At 41.4% G+C, this 23,967-nt stretch overlaps 1 protein-coding gene across 2 annotated transcripts in view; it reads right to left on the reverse strand.

Moving 5' to 3' along the window:
• The window catches only part of rapgef1b (Rap guanine nucleotide exchange factor (GEF) 1b), a 62,435-nt gene extending 55,443 nt beyond the window's left edge, over positions 1 to 6,992 (reverse strand). For both annotated transcript variants that reach the window (XM_080418932.1, XM_080418928.1), the window contains exon 1: positions 6,706 to 6,992. In XM_080418932.1, coding sequence (XP_080275058.1) covers positions 6,706 to 6,733 — 28 coding nt within the window. In that variant the 5' untranslated portion in view covers positions 6,734 to 6,992. The remainder of the gene's footprint in view (positions 1 to 6,705) is intronic.
• Positions 6,993 to 23,967: the final 16,975 nt, after the last annotated feature.

Here is a 23,967-nt window from a genome sequence, read left to right on the forward strand (position 1 = left end):
GCCACAGCGGGCTCACTCATAAGTAATGAGGGAAAACTTAATCTACTGGGATCTACTGCTTTAGACTTTTTTTCAGTCAGTGCTGGTTTAAGGTATTCAGATATGCTACTTCTTACATGACAAACCGGGACCTAGTTAAATCTAAGCCACGCAGTATCCACTTGACTAACACTAAGCCACCGAAATGGCTTACGCTTGCATGTTAAACTCTTGGAATGCTTAACAGTAAACACCCAACAACATTACAACCAACTGTTTCAAAAGCAAACAGACATACAGCTACACTCACACTGAGCAGTGTTGGGGGCAGGGAGGCTAAAATAAGGAACTGATGGATCAGGTCTGCTGTGGCTAGCAACTAGCATCGACTCCCCAGCTAGCATGGAGTCAGAGGGCTAATTATAAAACACTGTGCTACTGTAGAGCTTTGTTACTAAGGTGGACATGCCAGATGAAGTCATGTCTCTCTATGGGGTAAAATAACAATTCATTGCATTATACAAAGATTCTTAATCATTGATGATTTTGTGGGTTCACTCTTAATTGGGGAAAGAATGTATTATATTACATTAAAATGTCAGGTACTGCTGGAACAACAAGCCTCACAGGCTCATTTATTTACAACTCCCATGGCATTGATTTATATTAAGGCATTGACTTATTTAAATAGCATTAAATCAGGGTAAAGAAAATAAACATAAAATGTAAAGTATAAAGAGTAAAAAAAACATTATCATTACACATACACACTAAGGGTGGGACAATTTACAAATGTCACAAGTTTTGTTTGTTTTTGTTTGGGTTTAATTGTATCACTGACAAATGCAACAACATTTCTCATGAATGCATATACCTTAGCAGGTTTTGAGTAGATAATACTATAATTTAAAATGTACTATTAAGCTTATTGTCGAGTCAATTTTGTTAGCTGTCCACAAGTAAATAGAATACAAAAAGGGTTGTTTTGTTTGGGAATTTGGGGAAAGGAATACATCATGTTTATTTCAGAGCTTCATAATTTGGTAATTTGTTTTTGTTGAGGCCATAATATTGGAATAAAGTTCCCTCACTGGAAAAACTATTGGCCTAAATCATTGACAGTATCCAGCAACTTTGTTTATTGTTGGTCTATTCGTCAAGCTAGTAGCAAAGAAGGCAAGTGCCGCCAATTAAATGGCTTTGCTGCAAGATAACTTACCGTCACACGTTGATTAAAAACAATTGTGTGATACACACACCCTCTACAGATAAAGCAGATTACTTTTACAAGCGATTGTGTTTAAAAATAAAGGCAGCTGTACCACAGCTCTACCCCTTCCCTGCAGTGCTTCTCCTCAGCTTCCCTCCCCATCAAAAAACTCCAAACACTCAACAGACGTAGGGCACGGACACACATGCTTCATAAACGTTGACTAGTCAACGCCAGCCGAGGCTTTGCATCAGTCTCTCCCATGTTGTCTTGGAGGACTGTGGACAATGCCGGCTTGGTGTGTCGTTTGTTTGACTTACGTTGGTGTGTTGGTATTTGAAAAACTACAGGCGAAAGGGCTGCCAAGTGGGGTCAACGACAGCGCTTCTTTCCTATTGGTTGGCGCCCGGTCAAGGTTCACCTCATAATGCCTTAATGTGTTCATTTCATTCTAAATTCTAAGTCTCGAATTCTAAATTGCAAGTCTCGTTTCTTTTGCACTCAGGGACTAGTATCTCTGCTTATTACATTATTTTCATCAAGTTATCATGTTGCATAATAAGTTCAATCTAGCATTAGACTTTCACTTTACAGAATACTTTTTTTTTAATTGACAGAATGTATCATCCTAATGATAGATTTTCAATGCTAAAGGTCCTTACACACCGGGGCGATTTTTTTCATGCGAATAATACGTTTTTAAAAAAAACCTTATAAAGTCAATGCAAGCTTACATGGAGCGAAAAAGTGTCTTTTAATTACTCGGAACGAGTCTGAATTTTGCGTACATATTCGCCGGTGTGTAACCGCCTTAATACAGTCAGTTTGCATTATTGTACATTGTATTGCGCAGCACTGGTAATGAACTGACCCTACCCTACGAGTACCCACAACGTGAAGCAGAGGCCAGGGCTTCGCTAAATGCATTATTTTTCTATAACTGCATGGCTCGAAGTAGATTATCCCGTTGCCAACGACTTCACTAAGAAATGTTTTAACCTTGCACTCTGCCTATATGTTGGTGCACAGACCTTATGTAACCAATTGTTTATTTTGGAGATCAGCATTCAGGATACCATCGACAGTAACATAATCCTTCTATGATTTTGCAAGCAAAGATAGAAGCCTCAGTATACGCAGAGTGTTTATATAGTCTAAGTTTTGTTTATTACTTATTTAAATTAAATCAGGGTAAATGAAGTACCGTACTAAAAAAGGGAAGCGCCGCCATGACAATAATACCGCATATCACGCTACGGGGCCACCATATTGCACTGCAGGTGAAATACAGTGACAGCGCTACTAATAACATATATAATATACATACTATGTCTAATAACGCTAACAGCATGTCTTCCCTGTGCAATCTGTAGGTATGGATAGCAAGTTATTGATGATGTCTTGCCTGAAATATGGAGTTCCACTTGGCTCCAGACAAGCCATAGGCCTGGACAGACGGTAATCTGATTATAAATTCACACACAAAAAAAGTTGTTGTGGTGGACGGATTTGAAAAATATTTGATTGATTTACTTAGCCTGCAGGCAGCTGCTGATCGGGTGTAGCGGTTTGCAAGATTAGCCATGGAAAAAAATATAATCTCCCCGTATGCCTTTGCCTGACCCCATTGGTGTAGCAGTGTCAGCTGAGCTGTATAGTTCACTGTGTGATTGATCCGATGTCGGTCTTGCCCAAATATGGAGTGGGGGACAGACACGCATGCATACATAAATATGGACAGACAGACAAACGCTGTTCTATACGGCTGGCCCCTTATTCGCCATGCCGTAGAAACCACCCAAACCTGAGAAATTCAGTCTGTGTTGAATGCTTGATTCCTGCATCTAAACTCTGCAGACAGAAGCATCAAAGTGACACAGGTAAGTTTGATGGGAGGTATGAAATTAGTATTTTGCTTATCTAGAATGATACTTGCTATCACCACTGTCCCACAATCAGTGAGTAAACATGATGTAGAGTCGTACAAATAGACACACTGCATTCAAAATAACAACCTCAAGATCCCCTTCAGTTCTAACCAGAACTTGTACAGCGTGCAACTAATGGCCAGATTAGACATGCGCAGCACAAGAAACTCACACCAACAAAAGGAACACACTGCTACACACTCCCAATCTTCCTCCACCCAGTTCATTTTCTCACTGTAGAAGGAAAGAACTAGGATGTGAGATTGGCTTCCTGCTGTTGTTAGGTTTTGGGGCGACACCATCAACAGTAACACAGAATTTGTTACTGTATCTGTCCAAGAGACTGAATTTACAGTTTACAGTTTAGGCATTTAGCAGACGCTCTTAATCCAATCTCTTTTATGTGTGTGCAGGAAAGGGGTTTGTGGGTAGGCCTGTCACAATTATGACACAAAATCACCTAATCGCATCGAATTATTTTACATAATCGTCATAATCATTTCCATGTTGAAAAATGTATTTTAAAATTAATCGTCAAGAAGAAAAAATGTCATTATTGTGACACTTTATCGTGACACTGTGGGTTGAAGTCAGAAGAATGATGATGAGCAGCAGCACCCTCTAAGCAGCTTCAGAGCCGACATCCCAGTGAAGTTGCACACAGCACGTGGTGTACAGGGGCAACTTCTAAACAGGTGACAGACACGCAGTGTGACCGTGTTTAGCCCCCGAGAAACAAAGAGCCGATGACAGCAGGACACAGTGTCCATGGTGATAAGGGAATAATATGTTGTTGCAGCCACTGACATTAACCACATTAACCCTGGTCTCACGATTTTAGGTATGTCATTATATCTGGAAATGTTCTTTTTTTTGCTAAAATATTTTGAGCTTGTAGATCAGCTATTTTGGCTAACGATGAAGTATATGCTGTTACAGACCCAATGTCTGATTTATTTATTTTTACATTACAGAGAAGCCCAGGCCCTGCTCATGTTTAGCATGCTTGGCATCCAGCAGTAGATCTGTCTTGGCCTGGCGGGGGGGGGGGGGGGGGGGGGGGGGACGGACACACACTACAGAAATGGATTGCTGGACTGCCTTTACATTTTGGATGAGATGTTCAGAAAAAGGTAATAATTGGACATTGTTGCCAGCGACTCCCAACCTCCGCTGGAGCTTGACATGAACTCCTCCTGGAACTATTGCGGAGGGGGAGGTCAGGTCACAGACGGGGCTAGGGTTAGGGTAGGAGTAGGAGTAGGGGATAGGGCCGAGGGAACATACATACACAAGTCCCTCTGAGATCAATGAGTACATGGGGAACAGAAGGCAGCACAGACAACAGCCCAACAGGTGACCCAGTAAACGCAACCAGAGAGAAGCCACTCTAGCTGCACACTTATGTGGCTGTGTGTGTGGGCAGATAGTTGAGGTGTATAATTCCTATTATTGTTCTCATGTGCTGCCATTAACCAACATCAATTAAAACGTATTATACATTAAGTACTGTCTTTGTTGAAATACGATGTGGTCATCAGTTCGAAAGACTTGCAAAAACACCTACGTCGTTAAGAGGAGAATGACGCCGGTGGTGGATGACACCCTTGTCTCGCCCCGCCCGCTTCTGATCGTGTGTGTGTGTGTGTGTGTGTGTGTGTGTGTGTGTGTGTGTGTGTGTGTGTGTGTGTGTGTGTGTGTGTGTGTGTGTGTGTGTGTGTACACACTGCAGGCATCATCGCACAGGATTGTGAGGCGAAGCGGGGAGACAGCTGGTGGGGTGGGATGCGAGTCTAGCTGGCGGGGATAAAGTTTCCATGCAAAAGCATATTACGTCTGTTCCTTCCCACTTATCCAATGCGTTATTATATTGTTACTATTATTTGCTATAATTGCTGCATATAATATAAATAATAACTCTACTGCGCCTTCTTTTACCAAAAGATGCAACAAATGTCAAACAACCCGACAAAATATGCCACGTGCACACAGTGTAAGAAATCAATACAGGCACGAGCTTCTTGGGCGTGAACACATTATTATCACTGGAGTCCAGTGTTGCCATGTCCGCTTATTATAAGCGACTTTGGGCTTGTTTTGATGTAAAGTTGCTTGTAAATATTGGTTAGTTGCGGCCGGGTTGCGTTTTTTTTTGTACTTGTTTCAAAAGTGTTGGTTGCTTGTTTCCTAATGTTGTTTAACCCAGTGGTTCTCAACCATTTTCATGTCAAGGACCCCCCAAATTAATATGTATTTGTCTACGGACCCCCCCATCTGTAAATACTTTATGACAGGGACCCACATACAAGATTTGTTGTGGCCTTCTTTTGGGCTTGTTTTCATAGACCTGGTTGCTTGTTTCTCTGGCAAAAATCTGGCGACACTGCTGGAGTCCTGTAGGTAACAACCAGGCTAACGTTGTTAGCTGAGCTCCAGCTTCACATAGATGCTAATGTTTAGCTGCTGCAGCTAGCTAGCTGCGGTCACTAGCCGTCTGGTCTGCTGCTAAACCCCTTCTAAACCAGAGACACCGCCTTAATATATCTATTTGACTCATTCAACCTAAAAGACGTTGCTCTCAGTTGGTTCAGTTGACGTTATTATTGCCGAACAACAGCCCTCTGGTTGGTGGTGTGAACACAAGCAACTATAAATCAGTGTCGGCTATAGCTAACTGACCGTTATAGGTTGAGCTAGCTGGGGGTAACGTTCATGTGAATTTGATTGATTGAATACTTTATTAACAGTTTGCAACCCAAAAAAAAAAAGCACAGAAAGTACAGTTCTATACAAGGTCTGCTAAAAGGATTAAACCCAAGAAAGCACTATGGCTGCTTTCCATTGGGGTCCTGTGTATTCAATTCATCGAAGAATGCTGTTATCCTGTGTAAAGAGGAGGCATTCTTCACGTTCAGGGCCGTTTTTTGGTGAAAACCCAATGAACCCCCCGGTACATATAGAGGAATTACATACACACCACGGGAAAGTCATTAGTTCAAATGGATAATAACGTTAGCTAAACACAAGCTGCTTGTCGCTTTGATTTATAACTGTGGACAGAGGAGCAAAAATGCCCAACTATCACTATGATTTGTGTTGTTAAAAATGTCAAATTGTTTAAGATTTTTTTTAATTACAAATAGCATATTTACAAGCTCACAAGGCGTCGCATCGCGACACGTTAGTGAGCTTGTAGATCGGCTATTTTCAAATAGCCAATTTATGTGTTTAAAGGGCAGAGGGCTCGCTTCTTCCCACATTTATAGCTCTTCTAACCTCATATCTAAACCCATTACTAAAGCTCTGCTGGATGTCTTTTTTTTCTTTTTTTTTTAAACAATACTTAGTCGTGTTATCATTTCTTTTAAGTATCGTACGACCAAATAAATCACATTTTCAGCTGAAAACAACGCGCGTCGACACTTTTTTTCCCAGTTGACAATAACGTCATTGTCGAACGAGAAAGGGTCGCGCGACGAATTACAATAAAAAATGCTTAAACGTGGATAAATAACGGTAAACCCAGAGGATAGCTCCGCCGGGCCGGGTAGTCCAGTCCGGCCGGGGGTGGGTAGACTAGACACTTACCTTGCTTGCTCTCTATTTTCCCCGACATTTTCGTAGCTTCCAGCAGCAGCAGTGACTCCACTCACACTTCTTCAAATAAACCGTTAAAAAACCCAACAATCCGCCGTGTCTCAAAACACGATTGTTATTATTCCCTCATTTTCCATGTACCGCTGCTGTAGTGTCCATGAGGTGATTTCATTTCGCTGCTGGCGTGAAGGCAGTAGATTTACGAGCCACACACATTTGGTACAGTGAAAACTGTCTTTTTAGTCCGTCTCTCTCCGGGTGATTTTCCCTGGCTACACACGCACGCACGCACGCACATACGCGCTCACACCGAGACTACACTACTGTCTCCAGCCCTGACTCGTGAAAGGGTGCCGTCATCCAGCACAGCAGCGACCCCTTGTGCGAGGAATTAGTCACATCAATCTGTCAACAACAAGAGGATGGGTGGGTTTGAGCAGTGGTGGAAAGTAACTAAGTACATTTACTTAAGTACTGTACTTAAGTACAATTTTGAGGTATTTGTATTTTACTTGAGTATTTCCAATTTCCAATACTTTTACTTCTACTCCACTACATCTCAGAGGCAAATATTGTACTTTTACTCCACTACATATACTTGAAAACTTTAGTTACTAGTTACTTTTCAGATATAAACTATGATATAATGAAACATACATTAACCACTTTAGCCCTATTTTATACATAGGCTATTTGAAAATAGCCGATCTACAAGCTCACATCGCGTCGCGTTGTGAGCTTGCAGATCTGCTATTTTCAAATATTTAGTACTTTTACTTTTGGTACTTTAAGTACATTTTCATGCCAACACTTTTGTACTTTTACTCAAGTACATTTTTAATTCTGGACTTTTACTTGTTAGAGTATTTTTATATTGCAGTATTGGTACTTTTACTTAAGTAAAGAATTTGAGTACTTTTCCCACCACTGGGTTTGAGTTTCATCAGCAAAGAGCTGTGAACACCCTAAAAAGCAGTGGTGGAAAAAGTACTACATTTTTTACTTAAGTAAAAGTATCAATACTGCAATGTAGAAATACTCTGTACAAGTAAAAGTCAGGAATTCTGAATTTAACTTGAGACAATAGTATTGTCATTATGCAGAATGTCCCATTTCACAAGTTTTCAAATGTCTAAAATGTATAAAAATCCTTTGAAAATAGCAGATCTACAAGCTCACAATGCATTGCATCGCGTGTAAAGTACAATATTTGCCTCTGAGATGTAGTGGAGTAGAAGTAAAAGTACTGAAAATTGGAAATACTCAAGTAAAGTAAAAAATACCTCAAAAGTGCAGTACTTGAGTAAATGTACTTTGTTACTTTACACCAATGCTAAAAAGCACAACCCTATGAAACAGTGGTGGCAAGTAACTACATTTACTCAAGTACTGTACTGTAGCCTCCTTCAGTACAATGTTTTATTTATTTATTATCATTTCCTTTTTTTATACTTTATATAATAGCTCAGTTAGCCGTTACAGTCAAATTACAGTAACTGAGGATAATACAATTATATTAACAGTAAAACATTTGCAGTCTTGGCCTAATGTACAATCAATAGGTATATGGGTAAGAAGATGTGGGGCTGATATATGCATGTACAGTGTCGGTACCTGCATTACTAATCACAATCCAATGATATCACTGTGAAATGGGCCTTCTAAGTTCTATATAATACCTACTGTTACTGTACATTTGGTATTGTAAGTATATTTTGGTGCCAAATCTGCCAATACATTTTGAATTCAGGACTTTTACTTTCAACAGAGTATTTCTACATTGTGGTATGGTGCTTTTTAAGTATAAAGTACTTCTTCCACAGTCTGTAAACGGGGTTGGGTGCATACTCTGCATGTGCGAAGATAGATTATTGGCAATATGTCATCTCATCTAATTATCAACTTAACATTGTGTGTTACTCCCACCATTTTGTTACCTCTTGGCCATAAGTACAACAGTAAAAACAAATATCTGTACATGTTTCAATAATACATTATAAATAATATTATGGATGTGATATAAAAATGGGCAATACATAGGCTACATTGAAACGTTTTTTCATTTTGGGATGACCTGTAAATCTGACAATAGGAAGTCAAACCCTGTATATATGTTATTACATAAAAAATAGAAGAGGCGATATGATATATTTCCATAGGTATTTTCCTAACGTTATACTAAAGGCCAATTTAGAATTATAGGTATAATACTATGCCCACAGGCAGCTAGTTATTCCAACACAGGATATTACAGAAACCCAATTAGACAAACCACACACGCGCACACGTGTGTGTGTGTGTGTGTGTGTGTGTGTGTGTGTGTGTATGTGTGTGTGTGTGTGTGTGTGTGTGTGTGTGTGTGTGTGTGTGTGTGTGTGTGTGTGTGTGTGTGTGTGTGTGTGTGTGTGTGTGTGTGTGTGTGTGCACGCGCGCGCTTGCATACCTGCATGTGTGCAATAGTTTTCATTCTTTACCTGTAAAGGTAATTATGAGCACATTAGAAAATACACATTTAAACTTGAAATGAAAATTGTCATCCAAATTATTAGTATGAGTTACTTTTCATCATTTGAAAACATGAAAGTTCCATTTATAATGTTATGGTTGACCTTGATAATAGAATTGCCAGTACAGCATTGTAAGCAGCTCTTCACCGTTGTGCCGTTTAATGGATGAGAGAGAGAGCCCTCTCTTGGACATACTGAAACCTTGATTTTACAGTATTGTTTTATAGCTCACCCTCTCAGTCTGGTATCTACAGTGGTGTTTTATTTTTTATTTTTTAAGTAAAGTAAAAGTAGCAATACCACAATATAAAAATAGTCAGTTACAAGTTAAAGTCCTGTATTCAAAGTTTGACTTGAAATAAAGATTTGACTTGAGGAAAAGTATTGGCATCAAAATATACTTTTTGACTTTTGGTTTGGCTATATTTGAATAGCCAAATAATGAAATAGGGATTAAGTTGTTAATGTATGTTTTGTATTAATAAACAAAATCTTCAAAATAACTAGTAACTAATAATTTTAGTGAGTAAAAAGTAGGCTACAATATTTGCCTCTGAGATGTAATGGAGTAGATTCAGTAGAAGTTTAAAGTATTGAAAGTAAATAGTAAAGTAAATGTACCTCAAAAGAGTAAATGTACATAGTTGCTTTCCACCAGGTTATCTGCATAGAGCCTGCCAACCTATTTAGAAAAGAGCATGATATGATGTCTTTATTAAAACAAACGTAAGTAAATATACCTTAACTTAAAGAAAGGAAAGGGAACAAATAAATAAACTGAATGGTAGGAGAGGAGAAGGGGACAGGTCGTCAGGGAAATTATTGATCTGTGGTGCCCGTTATGTCTACTGTCACTTTCTACTTTTTAATCTTGTTATTCTGCTGTGACACCCTGAATTTCCCCCTTGGGGATTAATAAAGTGTTATATCAATCAATCAATCAATGTAATGGAAAGGAGTAATGAAAGGAAAGGAAGAGAATGTGACATAAGAGAAAGCAAGGAGTAGGAAGAGGGAAATGGGATTGCTAGCAAGGGATTATGATGTATTATCTTGTGTCCTTGCTTACTGTAAATCGCTCTGGATTAAGAGCGTCTGCTAAATGCCTAAACTGTAAACTGTAAACTGATATAAAAGGAAAGTAAGAAAGGGAATGTGACAGAAAGGAAAATTAAAGGAGAGGCAAGCAAAGGAAAGAACACATTGATCCGGGTTTACCTTGTAAGGGGCCAATCACACCGGACTCTGTTTGCAAACTCCCTGAAGGGAGGATTATGTACTGAAAGACTGAGATATAGTTAAAAAATATATTTAAAAACAATACTTTTCCTTCCATGCAATAATTAAAAGTTTAATTAGTCAAATATATTTGATCTCTTAACCACTTAAGATCACATTGCGACGCATTGTGAGCTTGTGTAGATTTGAAATTCGTTTTTGAAACATTTTTGAAAATCGTGGAAAATATTTGAAAATGTCCAAAAATGTTGACCTATAATGAAAAATCTCCAAAATAGGGACGTCAGGTTGAAAGTGGTTAAAACCCAGATCTTTAGTGTCAAGGGTGTATATTTACACTAGCTGTTATTATTCATAATCTCGTTCGCTTGTGCTTGCACAGCAGAAACCACACCCATAACCAAAGTGTATGTGTGTGTGTGTGTGTGTGTGTGTGTGTGTGTGTGTGTGTGTGTGTGTGTGTGTGTGTGTGTGTGTGTGTGTGTGTGTGTGTGTGTGTGTGTGTGTGTGTGTGTGTGTGTGTGTGCGTGCGTGCGTGCGTGCGTGCGTGCGTGCGTTTGTGTGTTTGACAGGTGGTGGTGGAGTAGTAAGGATGTCATGGAATGCGTTCCCTGAAGCGATAGTAAAGTCGCACAAGGAAAACAATAGACTTCTTGACAGTTCCAAACTTGTCAGGGCAGAACACACTGTGAAATCCTGAGTGTTAGTTTAACTTTGAGCTCAACACAAACAGACATACAAGATATTTCAAGTCCCTAAATTGTTCCTTGATTAGGTAACTGTGGACAGTAACCTGCTTTGAAATAATCCATTAGCTATTTGACTTTAGATATGCTGACCGAGCCTTTGCTGCCATAGCCCCCACACTATGGAATGCGCTCCCCCCCATGTTAAAAGGGCCCCCACCATTGAGACTTTTAAATCTCAGCTTAAGACACACCTTTACACCTTGGAATTTTAACCCCGCTTGAGTTTCTATGGTCTATGTATTATGTGTTTTTCTGTGTATTTTTTGCTGGTGTTTTCTGTGTTTTTAGCATGTTTTAACAGTGTATTTTGCATGATTTTCTGTACAGCACTTTGTAAACCCTGGTTGTGAAATGTGCTATACAAATAAAGTGGATTGGATTGGATTGGATGCCTATATGTCTGAGTTAGAAATACTCAGATATACTGATGACATCAATGATCTCCATATGGGCATAAAAGGGACAAGGACTGACTGATACAGAGATCCAGAGGTCCAGAGCCACAGATCATATACATATATGGGACCGACCGACTTCAAAGTCGGCGCTGTCCAGAACCGCACATTCAACCAATATTCCAATATATGGGCATATACTGATGACATCAGGGATGTCCATACAGTATATAGGCATAAAAGGGTAGACAGACATATAAGAGATCTCCAGATATGGGCACGAAAGGGATACAGACAGACAGGTAGAACGGGTATTCTGACAAACGCCCCGACACTATGACTCAGACATATTGGTCCGATCGGCGGTGCAACGTAGGTATTAGTGCTGCGTATAGCGGCCTGAACTCTAGATGTGAGGGCCGAACCTCTAATGTACTTAAAGTGATGCTTGCTAGCATGGACTGGTAGAACCTGAGTCTCCTCAGGACACAGACACCTCTGACCCTTCTTTACAGAGCATTCATATTCCCTGCTGTCATCTGTGAGCCCCCCGTGTACTATACAATATTAACACCTGGAGACAACCTCAACACCAGTGTACAAGAGGATCAGACGGGCGCTCAGGGGTTAAAGTGCCTGTCCACCACTGCAGAGTCTGGGGGTTCAAATTGGCCGCAGCGCATCTAGCTTTGCAGAGTGTCAATTTAGCCCACAATTAGCCCGTGTTCAGGGGAGGGAAGCCAGGCGGGGAGGGAGATATTTGTCACTATGTCAAGGCTATGATAGAAGAAGGTACAGTCAGCCTATGGGCCGGGCAGACGCCATTGGGAGCCAAAACTGGAACCGGAAGTTTGGCGAAATATATTGAAGCCTATGGCAGCCGGCTGGACCAGCTTGTGAACAAACACTATTTCTGAACAATTGTGTCGTTTGTCAGTTAATCTGTTCAGGAATATAAAAGAAGACGTATCACAAGTTTTTTTTCCAATCAGTTTTTTTTACATTGGATTTTTTTTATCACACTGTATAATTCTATTGAGGCATCTAAACAGCGGCATGTATCGTTTCTGCATTCTGCATTCTGTTCAGCAGAGGATCCCACACCTACCCATGTCTTACATTAGACACCGTACCGGACACCGTACTTGAACCCACCATGACGTCACTATGACGTGGCTATGTATATATAAACCAGTGAAATCTTTTAAAAGAGTCTGTATATCAGTATATGTGTAGAGTTCACTGTGTTTTTAGGACAAGAATTTAAACAGCTAACCGAAGGTAGTGTGTTCATTTTGGCTTTGACATTGTAAACCAAAGGTCTACTCTGAAAGGGTCATCCATTATTATCTGTAATAACCAGCGTGCTGAGCAGTCACCGTCACAATGGGAAAGACGTCTCGTACAGACCAGTCTTCATCCTCTAAGCAGGAAGAGTATGTTGGTGAGAAAATGCTGGACAGGGGGGAGATGAAAGGCAAAGGTGAGCCCCCGAACTCCAACAGATTCTCTAAGAAAGATATCACCCGGGAACCAGAGAAGAATATTTGTCCCGAGCTTGAATCCGAAGACGAGTATGTTGTTGAGAAAGTGGTGGACAAGAGGGTGGTGAAAGGCAAAGTTGAGTTCTTATTGAAGTGGAAAGGATTCTCTGATAATGACAACACCTGGGAACCACAGGCGAGTCTTTCTCGCTGTGCCGACCTTATTTCCGAGTTCATGGAGACAAACAATAAGAAAAGCAGTGGTAGTAGCACTCACAGCAGACAAGCTGAATCCCCAAGACGCTCCTCCAGGTACTGTACAACCTCACCAGCCCCCTGTATGGAGATTACCTCAACACCAGCCCCCTTGGAGACAACCTCAATACCAGCCCCCTTTATGGAAACAACCTCAACACCAGCCTCCTTGGAGACAACCTCAACACCAGCCCCCTGCATAGAGACAAGCTCAACACCCTGTATGGAGACAACCCCAACACCATCCCCCTGTATTGAGACAAGCTCAACACCAGCTCCCTGTATGGAGACAACCTCAACACCAGCCCCCTGCATAGAGACAAGCTCAACACCCTGTACGGAGACAACCCCAACACCAGAGCCCTGCATAGAGACAAGCTCAACACTCTGTATGGAGACAACCCCAACACCAGCCCCCTGCATGGAGACAAGCTCAACAGAAATACTTTCTGTTGAAGTGGAGAAGTGGAAAGGATCCTCTGAGGGACACAACACCTGGGAACCACAGGAGGATCTTTGTCCCGAGCTTATTTCCGAGATCCATAAGAAAAGATGTGGTAGTAGCTCTCCCAGCAGTGGGGTGACTAAATCTTGTACAGGATCCTCAAAACGCACCGAAGACACCAGTAGTTCCAAGAGGAAATACTCGGATGATGAAGAGGAGGGGGTGAATAAGCCCAAAAAAAGGAAAGACTATAATGGCCGGGTTGCACGTAGCCTTGAGAGAGGATTCAAACCAGAGAAGATCTTAGGAGCCACTCAACCGAATGGAGACCGAATGTTCCTTATGAAGTATAAGGACTGTGATGAGCCTGAAATTGTGCTTGCCAAAGAGGCCAACCATATGTTGCCACAGATTGTCATAGCCTACTATGAGGAGCGTCTCAGCTGGCATGATGACCCCTGTCTTTGTGCTTGTAGTAACCCAGACTTTCAGTGGCCATGTGAAGGAGAGCAGACGTGTAGCAGGGTGGCTCCCATTACAGAAATAGGTATTAGGTAGTAGGTAGTAATTTAAACTAATTAAAACTTCGCTCAATTTGATTCAAGTCACCAGTTTTAAGAATATTTAGCTTTAAGAGTGATTATTTTTTAGGCGCTCGGGCGGTGCCAGTGGCGGCCTTTGCTATTTTTCAGCCGTTTCAATTGAAACGGGCCTGAACCTCAGGTCCCCCCTCCCCCCCAAAATAAATAAATATATAAAGCGGCCTCATATTAGCTCTTGAAACAGGGCCCCAGATCACTAAGGCCGCCCCTGGGCGGCGCAGTGGTAAAGTCCCTGCCCACCATCACGGATGTTGTGGGTTTCGAATCCACCGTGGTGCAACTGGCTTTGTCGGGCATCTACACAAACACAATTGGCCTGTGTTCGGGGGAGGGAAGCCAGGCGGGGAGGTTGATAATTGTTATTGCACGTACTCCTACAGGCTGGGGCGGCACCTGTCAGGGGGAATGTTTAGCGGGAGGAGTAGGACGAAGGCTCTATGTCCTCCTGGTAGGGGCTCCTCACTGGCAGGTGAGCCAGTAGGTTACAACAGCAGTGACACAGAAATATGTGTGTGAGACGTAATTATGTGAATATCATGCTGTAAGCATAAAATGGTGTCAAGGGAACCAGGAGACCTGGTACTGCCAGACCCCTAGTGGTTGAAATCTGAATGGCCGGACTTCGCATGACGTGTGTGCAGAGGAAAAGAGGGACAGACCGACCGACCGACCGACCGACAAAGCCTCATGTAGGCCGACCCCTTGGGTCTGGCAACAACAGCATGTGTTGCTAGAATACTGGCTACCAATTTAAAGAATATGAGTGCATCTGTGTCTGTCTTGTGTGTGTGTGTGTGTGTGTGTGTGTGTGTGTGTGTGTGTGTGTGTGTGTGTGTGTGTGTGTGTGTGTGTGTGTGCGCGTGTGTGCGTGTGTAAGTGAAATCTGACACCACTGTGCTCTGCCGTGTCTCTGTCTCTCCCTCGCACTGCCGTGCAAGCGTGTGTGTTTGTGTGTGTGTGGCTGGCTTGAAAAGCCAGGCTGGCTTTTCAAGCCACCCTGTAAAAAACTAGAAAAGGTTAGTTAGTTAAAGTTAGAGTTTATTTCGGTCAATACAACCATACACCCATATGGCATTTCATACAATTAAAGAAAACAATTACAAACAAAAACAAAGCAGATCAAAACTGCTTGACCGAAAAGGCGTAGGCTGAAGCTAATAGCTTATAGCGCCTACCCTTCTTGCATTGAATAATCTATTAAAAACATATATATTTACTATAGCAACGTATATAATAATTATCCTATGATATTATATTAATATATTTCATTACCATTTAAATTTTATACATTTTCTTAAATTTGCCAATAGAGCTACATATATTTAAATCATTTTCACAGTTATTCCATATTTGAATTGCTTTTGCTGAGACACATTGTTTTTTTATATTTGTTCTGGCCTTAGTTACCTTAAGCATATTTGCTCCCCTCAACCAATACCTGGTTTCCTTAGCTTCAAACAGCCCCTGAATGCAGATCGGGACAGACCCTCCTCGGAGCACTGCCAGACCCCTAGTGGTTGAAATCTGAAGATCAGAGCACTACGTCACGCGAAGCTTGGCCAATCAAAAAGAGGGACAGACCGACCGACAAAGCCTCCTGTAGGCCGACCCCCTGGATCTGGCAAAAATGGAGTTGGAGTTGGAGTATATGTGATTTATGAACAACAGTAGCCCGAACGACTCAAGTGACCAAAAACTGCGACGTTTTGTTTTCCCTTATTTGTGAGGTCTGGTATGCTAGCGAACGGATCGTAGTAACGTAACTTGGTGATGCCCCCTTCTGTGACGCACGCGGCTCTATCACATGAGCGGACCGCCTTAAATAACTCCCAAAACCCCTGCATTACCAGATGCCCTCGTGGCGTGCAACGTTAAGCAATAGACCTCCAATTCAAAAGCATGGGGATCAAATCCCTCTACCGGCGCAACTTATTTTATGTAAAATGCGTCGCAAATTATTTTATTGGGATTAAGGTTAGGTTTAGGCATAGTTTTTGTCGGCCCCAGCGAGGCGGACCACTCGGCCCACTTGGTGAGAACAGACTACAGCCGTCTCTGCCGTCTCTAGTGGACTTAAGCAACGCGAGGCACCGCCGAGCGAGCCGCAGGGAAGCGAGTCGCCGTGCCGAACGTTTATCTGGATAACTCATGTATTTTTTTTCTTTTCTTTTTTTTTGTCCCGTCTCTATTGTTTTGGGATTTGTATTCTTTTACATTTTTTTCTTTCACGTCCCATTGTCTATACCTAGTTTGATATCATGTATGTATGTTTGTTTGGATTATTTTTTATTCTTTTAAATTTTTTATTGTTATTTTGGAAAAGAGAGTAAGAAAACGATAACAAATCTGGGGGGTGGGGAAGGGGAGAAAATGAAAAAATGTCTAACAGCTCTGACTTGTCAAACTTGCCTGAAATTAATAAAGATATTTATTTAAAAATATATATTAATAACCCAACCGCAGGGGGTGGGAAGCAACTGTCCCCATTGCGTTTGAAGTCTCATTTCACTATCTCTCATCCATCTGTCCAAGTTCGGATGTCCCTCGCCGCAGCATCAAGTTGCGGAGCAGCATAAAAAGGCACAACTCAGGTCCCCGCCGCAGCATCAAGTTGCGGAGCAGCCTCAAAAGGGACAACTCAGACTGGTGCCAATCGACATTTAGGAGTGGCCGAAGCCTTTGCACAAAGAAAAAGGGAGCATCCTGAAGCACCGCGGGTAAAATTCCTCTGCCGTGACAGCCATTGGCTGTGAGCGTGTGTTTGTCAGCTTGTAACCTAGTTTTGCCATAATGTTACGATGTAGGCAATGATATAATAAAGGTAATTGTGTTCTGTGCAAACTTTTACAAAAAATAACAACAGCATGTGTTGCTAGAATACTGTCATATATGTTTTTACATTGGCCTAGAAGGAAAACTCTGCCTGGTTCATTGAGACGATCTTCAAGCTCACTGTGCGTCACGGATGCGACACGTTGTGAGCTTATAGATTGGCGGTATTTGCCCTCGAGACACCTTCAAGGTATCATACGTAAATCTGGAATGGCTATAAAACCATATATCTGTTGAGGAAAGCGTCTCGTGAACACACACACACACACACACACACACACACACACACACACACACACACACACACACACACACACACACACACACACACACACACACACACACACACACACACACACACACACACACACACACACACACACACACACACACACACAGCTTGTGAAGAAACATTATTTCTGAACGATTGTGACATTTGTCATATAATCAGTTCAGGAATATAAAAGACATATGACAAGTTGTTTTCTAATCACTTGCTTTTCGATGTGCACAGTACGTAAGTTTATTGAGGCATCTAAACAGCGGCAGGTATCGTTTCTGGCTTGGAGTTTTCGCGAGATTTGGTTGCCAGAAAGGAAATGGTGGACAGTCTGTTGATACTTTGGCATGTTCAGAAACGTACTTTGTGCTCTTTATAAAATTATACAGTGCACATATCGGAAAGAAACACAGCAGAAAACAATGTGTGATATGTCTTCTTTTATTTTCCTGAGCCGAATATTTTATAAAGGTCTCAATCGTTCAGAAATAGTGTTTGTTCAGAAGCTGTCCAGCCGGCTCTCATAGACTCCAATGTTATCGCTACTGCTCGTGCATCTCCCATTTGTGCGCCTGCTCATAACTCTATGGCCGCTCTAATCAAACCAATATCGACCAAATATTTCTACTTCCGGCAGACTTCCGGGTGCTTCAGAACGCCACTGAGCACTTTCATAGAAATGAATAGCTGGGGGCGGGGCAATCCGCCCTCTAGATATGTTATAACTCTATGAGTCTATGCTGATGATGCGTTATAATACCTGAGTCATATGTCACGTCACTCACCTGCTTGCACAGAGGGGGCGGTCTTAAGGCCAGTTTTGAGGGTAAAAATCCATATGATTTAGAGAAAAGCAGAGTGCTAAAACCACCAGCATTTTCATAGATAAGCTTCAAAAACATATCAAAAACTCAAAAAACATGATTTTGGGTGGAGTGCACCTTTAAGCAACATAGAAAAAGAGCTCAAGCCGCCCAGAATGATCCACTACGATGGGAATGTGATGGACATGGAAGAGATACTGGGGAGGATTTGTACTTTTCAGATTTGTATTCAGCTTTGACTTGTTTTAATGCCTTTATCGTGAAGCTTTGGGTTTTATGGGATATATATATGACTGTATCAGTACGTTGTTGTTTTTTTGTAGACTACATATACAAGCACAGGGGTCATAACAATACATGCAATTTATGTAGCGCTTTTCTCAGTACCCAAAGTTGCTTTACAAAACAAAACAAAATCAACAACTTCATTAAGCTAGTTAAAAGGCTAAAAACTAAAACACAAAAAATAAGAAAACACCAGACCACTGCATGGAGATAACCTCAACACCAGACCCCTGCATGGAAACAGTTGTCAGGGACATGACACCACATCGATAGCGGTGACTCAAAGCAGGCGTGGGAGACAGCCGGGCCCACACGTAACCATCGCCCGGGAGATGGCATCAAATGAGAAGACCTACAACACCGGGAATGGACCCTGCTGAACCGCCCACCGCCTACGGTACTGGGGTCGGCCGCTTAAAATAATCTCTGAAGTTGGGCTTGGCAGAGAGCGCAGCATGCGAGTGCAGCGATTCTGAGCATGAGCAGACTGCTGAACATAATTACCACCTGCCTCCTACAGACCTTCAGAAGCCAGCATCTTCTACGTAGGACCAGAGACGAGGGCATACACGACACTGAGCTATGGCCATTCTGATGATACACAAGAGAAGATACAACCTCAACACCAGATCCCTGCATTCTAACCCCAACACCAGACCCCTGCGTGGAGACAGGTGGCCGGTACAGGGTCACCCCTATGTTCCCCGGGTTCTATGTTCCCCACTTACCTTATGGTTAAGGTTAGGGTTATGGAGACAGGTGTCTGGGCAGACTAAAACCTGAAGTTCAGTACCATCTCTTTCATCTGGCTAATGGTGAACCAAATAGGTCAACAGTTTCAAACATTTCAATTTCTTTTTCTTTTTGTGTGTGCCCAAAATAGGGACTTCAGAATATGGCGGTTATACGTGACAGATACGTTTATTATCTACCATAATCAATCTGCAAAGCGCCTGGGTTCAACTGAAACACCTCAATTGGCAGTGTAGCCAAATGTAACTCACTCATCTGTGCTGTGAACAAAACAAAAATAATTCAGCCTTTATTTTCCAGCCTTTTTTCCACATGCTTGCATGCACTGCACTGCATTTTATTTTTATAGTCCAATAAGTTGTCTTTTGTTCAAATGGCTGTGTAGCCAAATGTAACCAGGTGTGAAAAGCAAAAAAAAACACTTTCACATCTCGAGAATGAAACAACACAAGGAACAAGCAGTTGGGACTCCTTAGAAATTCTACTGAGAAATAGCCTATCTGCCCAGTTTAATTTCAAAACACTTCAAGGTATGAATTTCACATGACTATACTGGCGGGCCATAAATAATACATTTTAGGAATTTTCTGTTTATTAAAAAGCTGGAGAGACGGGGAGACCCCTGTGCTCTGTTACTTACTCAACAAACACTCTATAGCAACAATTACTATCAGAATGAACTTTTAGTTTTAACCAAAAAATATAATAAAAAAAATTATATAGCAAATGCTTTTGAGTATCTGTACTTTACTTGATTTTACAGTACATCAATCAATCAATCAATCAATCAATCAATCAATCAATCAATCAATCAATCACCTCACATTATGAGCTTGTAGATCTGCTATTTAACTATCATTGATTACGTTTTTGGAAAATGTCAATTTCTATAAAGCAATGCCTTGATATTAAAAATAATATAAATAATAATACAAATTTTATTTGTACTTTTGAAGAGTTCAGTATGTTAACAAGCTAGTACTCCAGTACTTTAACTCAAGTACAAACTTGACAGAGCAACTTTCACTTGTAGTTGAGTAATATTTGACCAGGAGTATCTATACTTTGACCCACTCAAGTGCTGAAGTTGAATACTTTGACCACTTCTGCCATATAATTGCCCTACAGTAATTAATTCAGACAAATATTGCCTAGAGTCTGTTACAATATATGTATTACATTTTTTATCATCGAAAATCAAAGGGATATTAGTCTACCGTGGTATAGATTGCTGTGTCATTTTTTTTCATAGTGTTTCATTTTATTTTATGTCAATGTCTTATTTAAAAAAATAAAATATGTTTTATTTTATGTCTGCATGTCACAATCTTTATTCTCCAATAAAAAGTATATAAAAAGAGAACCATTGCTGCTATTCCACCGTACACCACATAGTGGCACTCATGAGCTGTTGCTGACATGTTTGTCCCTGCTGGGCATCAAAAGACCACACAGTAGACTAGAGGATCATTTAACACACAACACAAAATATGAATGCAGTTAGAAGAAATTGCTCAAATGTTGAACATGAGAACCTGTAACAACAGAAATTAAAAGGATTTGATATTGTTTGTACGGATTCATTGAAACAAAAATATAGGTTATGATACCTAAATAATAATAAAATATGCACCTTGCAATGAAATTCACTGGACAATAAAGTTGACATTTTATTTCAGAACTTAATCTATACCGGCACCGGTCTATATATAATAATAATATAATTATAGCTAGATTATTTGAACAAGATTTGAAATGTTGCAAAAAGTGTCATGCAATGTAATGTATTGTAAGCATTGAGATCAAATCAACACTATTTCATTGCTTATTTGTGAGCTGATATGCCAATTTGTTGGTATATAAAAAATAAGTTAAAATAATTTAAAGAAATGTGCTTCAAGATAATTTGATTAATGGAAAAGGTATTTCATGGAATAATCAATAGTTGCATCCCTATACACTAGTCTGGTTTGAGCTACAGGGCTAGGCTATGGTTTATTATAGAGTCCTTTACAACCAGGAATATTCCAGAGAGTAGGGAGGAGAAGTGAGCTAGCAGAGGGTCGTGAGAGGGAATGAGGGAGAAGAACGCTGTTTGATCTCTCTGGTGGTGGGCGTGATGATGGAGAGCTCAAACACAGTTTAGGGTTCTGTTAACCTTGGCCAGCAATCAGGCCCCTCACATCTGAGGGATGGTGGGAGAGGGAGGGGATCAGTGAGGCTTAAATGACTGAATACATTTGAAGGAGAAGGAGGGGAGAAATACCTCCACAACAAATTGAGCCCTCTGTCTTTGGCCTCTCTATGATGACACGCCATTGACTGATTTGTCTGAAGAGTGCTTTTCATGGTGGAATTAAGATGGACGGCTCGCGGTATCAATGAGGGGGTTCGACCCGAGCCAGTGGAGATTGAAGAGCAGCTGCAGAGCAGTTGGGCAAAGAGAAGACGATGTCTAGGTCATAACCTACTCAATACTGCATGAGAATAGAACACTCCGTCACTGCCACAAACAAAAACCTAGAGATACATGTGAACAAGGTCAGGAGAAATAGATGTAGACTGATGGAACCATGAACGCACTGAATGCACACACTCTTTTTGAAGCACATATACAGAAAAATATACGGTATATAAACACAAATACTTGAGTGCACACACGGCATGCACACGTACACACTGCATGCGCCAGGCTTATGTATTCACGAATGTCAAAAGACATAAAGGTTAAAGGAATGTTGCATAGCCTTACTGACATATAGGACACACACAGAGCGGTCTGCACACATTTGTAGATGCGTACACACCTGCTCCAACACAGGAATTATTTATGTGCTGATACAGGCATTGTTGTAGTGCTCTTTGGGGCGCTGCAGGACGGCAGCCTGGCTTTTGGAAAGCGCAGCTGCTTGCCTTTTCAAGATCGTTCTATCCTTTCACCATGACAGGGAAGGTCTCACTCCTCTCTCTCTCACTCTCTCTCCCTCTTTCGTAATCTGTCTGTCTGTCTGTCTGTCTGTCTGTCTCTCTCTCTGCCTTTCCATGGTGTGTTCAAATGGCAGGGTCAACCTGGTTGTACTACCCACGGTGACAGTGTGCCAGTTCTTCTGGTGCTCCTGACTGACATTTAGCAGTGACGCCAGAGTAAAGAGGACCACAGACCATGAAGAGAACACTGACCACAGGGATGCACAGCGAGCTGGACCACTCTCTCCGTCTCACACCTCTATCCATTAGCCAGCAGAGTCCTCCCAGGGTCGGCAGGTGCCCTCAGCCTGAGAGGGGGGCTCACACTCAGAGGTGCAAAAACACAAAGAACTATGGGTGAATAGGCCACCTCTGTGATGTCCAGACAAAGGGAAGAATAACACTTCTTTCGATGACCATCTTGGCAGTAGGGCCTGGTTTCCTCTCCACTTATTTGGGGGGGGGGGGGCTAAATGTCATCCGTCAGTCTTTGCTTTGTTCTTCTCAGGAGGTCGGAAGCATTTAATAGTTGTCTGAGAGTCTTGCTTAAGTGATGGCATGTTTTATTTGCAGCCATTTACATGTCAGATGACTTCCTTTGTTCTCCCCTTAAGTGATGCTACTTGCTAATGCAAATGTACTGTGTAGTATTCCTAATGACAATATAGGAGTTTGCTTAAGCTATGCGTGCGTGCATAGCATCCCTATTCTGGGGGGAACTGGTGTAGACGGAAAAAGAGTGCCCTGCGCTATGAGCTTGTAGATCTGCAAAAAAAAAAAATCTTGAAAGTTTATCTATGAATATATATATTTTTTAAAGGGAACACTTTTAACTCAAATCTTTACTTTTGGGGGGTGAACAAATACATATCATTTTGGTATGGTCCTTGACATGAAAAAAGTTTGAGAACCACTGATAGTTTTTCCAAACAACTGTTTTTATAAGACATTTGTAGAATCCCCAGAAGCAAAGATTTGAGTTTAAATGTTCGCTTTAAAAACTATGTATTCAAAGATTTGCACAAATGTTCACACGATTTTTCCAAAAAATTGCAGATCTACAAGCTCGTGGCGCAGCACCGAGTGCCGTGCTATGAGCTTGTAGATCTGCTATTTTTTTTTATAGCCAAAGTATAAGGTTAAATGGTTAAAGTGGTTAAGATCTAAAATGACAGATGCTTTCCAGGTCTTAATGGGTTAAAGAGCGCGCTCTTTGTGACATTTAATTTTTCCCAGCCTGGGGCAGCCATTCTTTGGCACCTGAAGGCAGGAGTATGTCTCTAATACATCTTCTTGGTTGTGGGAACTCAGTCTGGTTTGAACAGGGCCTTTTCACTGCATATGTCAACGGTGCTACAGTAACCACCACCGAGGTCCACCCCAGGTCAAATAAATCCCATGCAGGTCACCAGGTGCTGGAAAGTATTTTCAATAGACTGAATGGATGAAAACTCACTGTGGTGCATCACTTTTCAGAAACATCAGCTAAATTAAAAATAGGTGAAGAATGAGACACAATGTGGTCTGGTGAGGGCAGAGTGATGCACTTTGAGGTAAGGGGTGGGGGGGTGGGGGGGTACAGTATAGTAAGTCTGCCAACTTGGCCCGACTGCTTAACTATCCAATCCACACAAGG

The sequence above is a fragment of the Gymnoscopelus braueri genome (assembly GCF_963280865.1).
Source record: "Gymnoscopelus braueri genome assembly, chromosome: 22".
NCBI lineage: Eukaryota > Metazoa > Chordata > Actinopteri > Myctophiformes > Myctophidae > Gymnoscopelus > Gymnoscopelus braueri.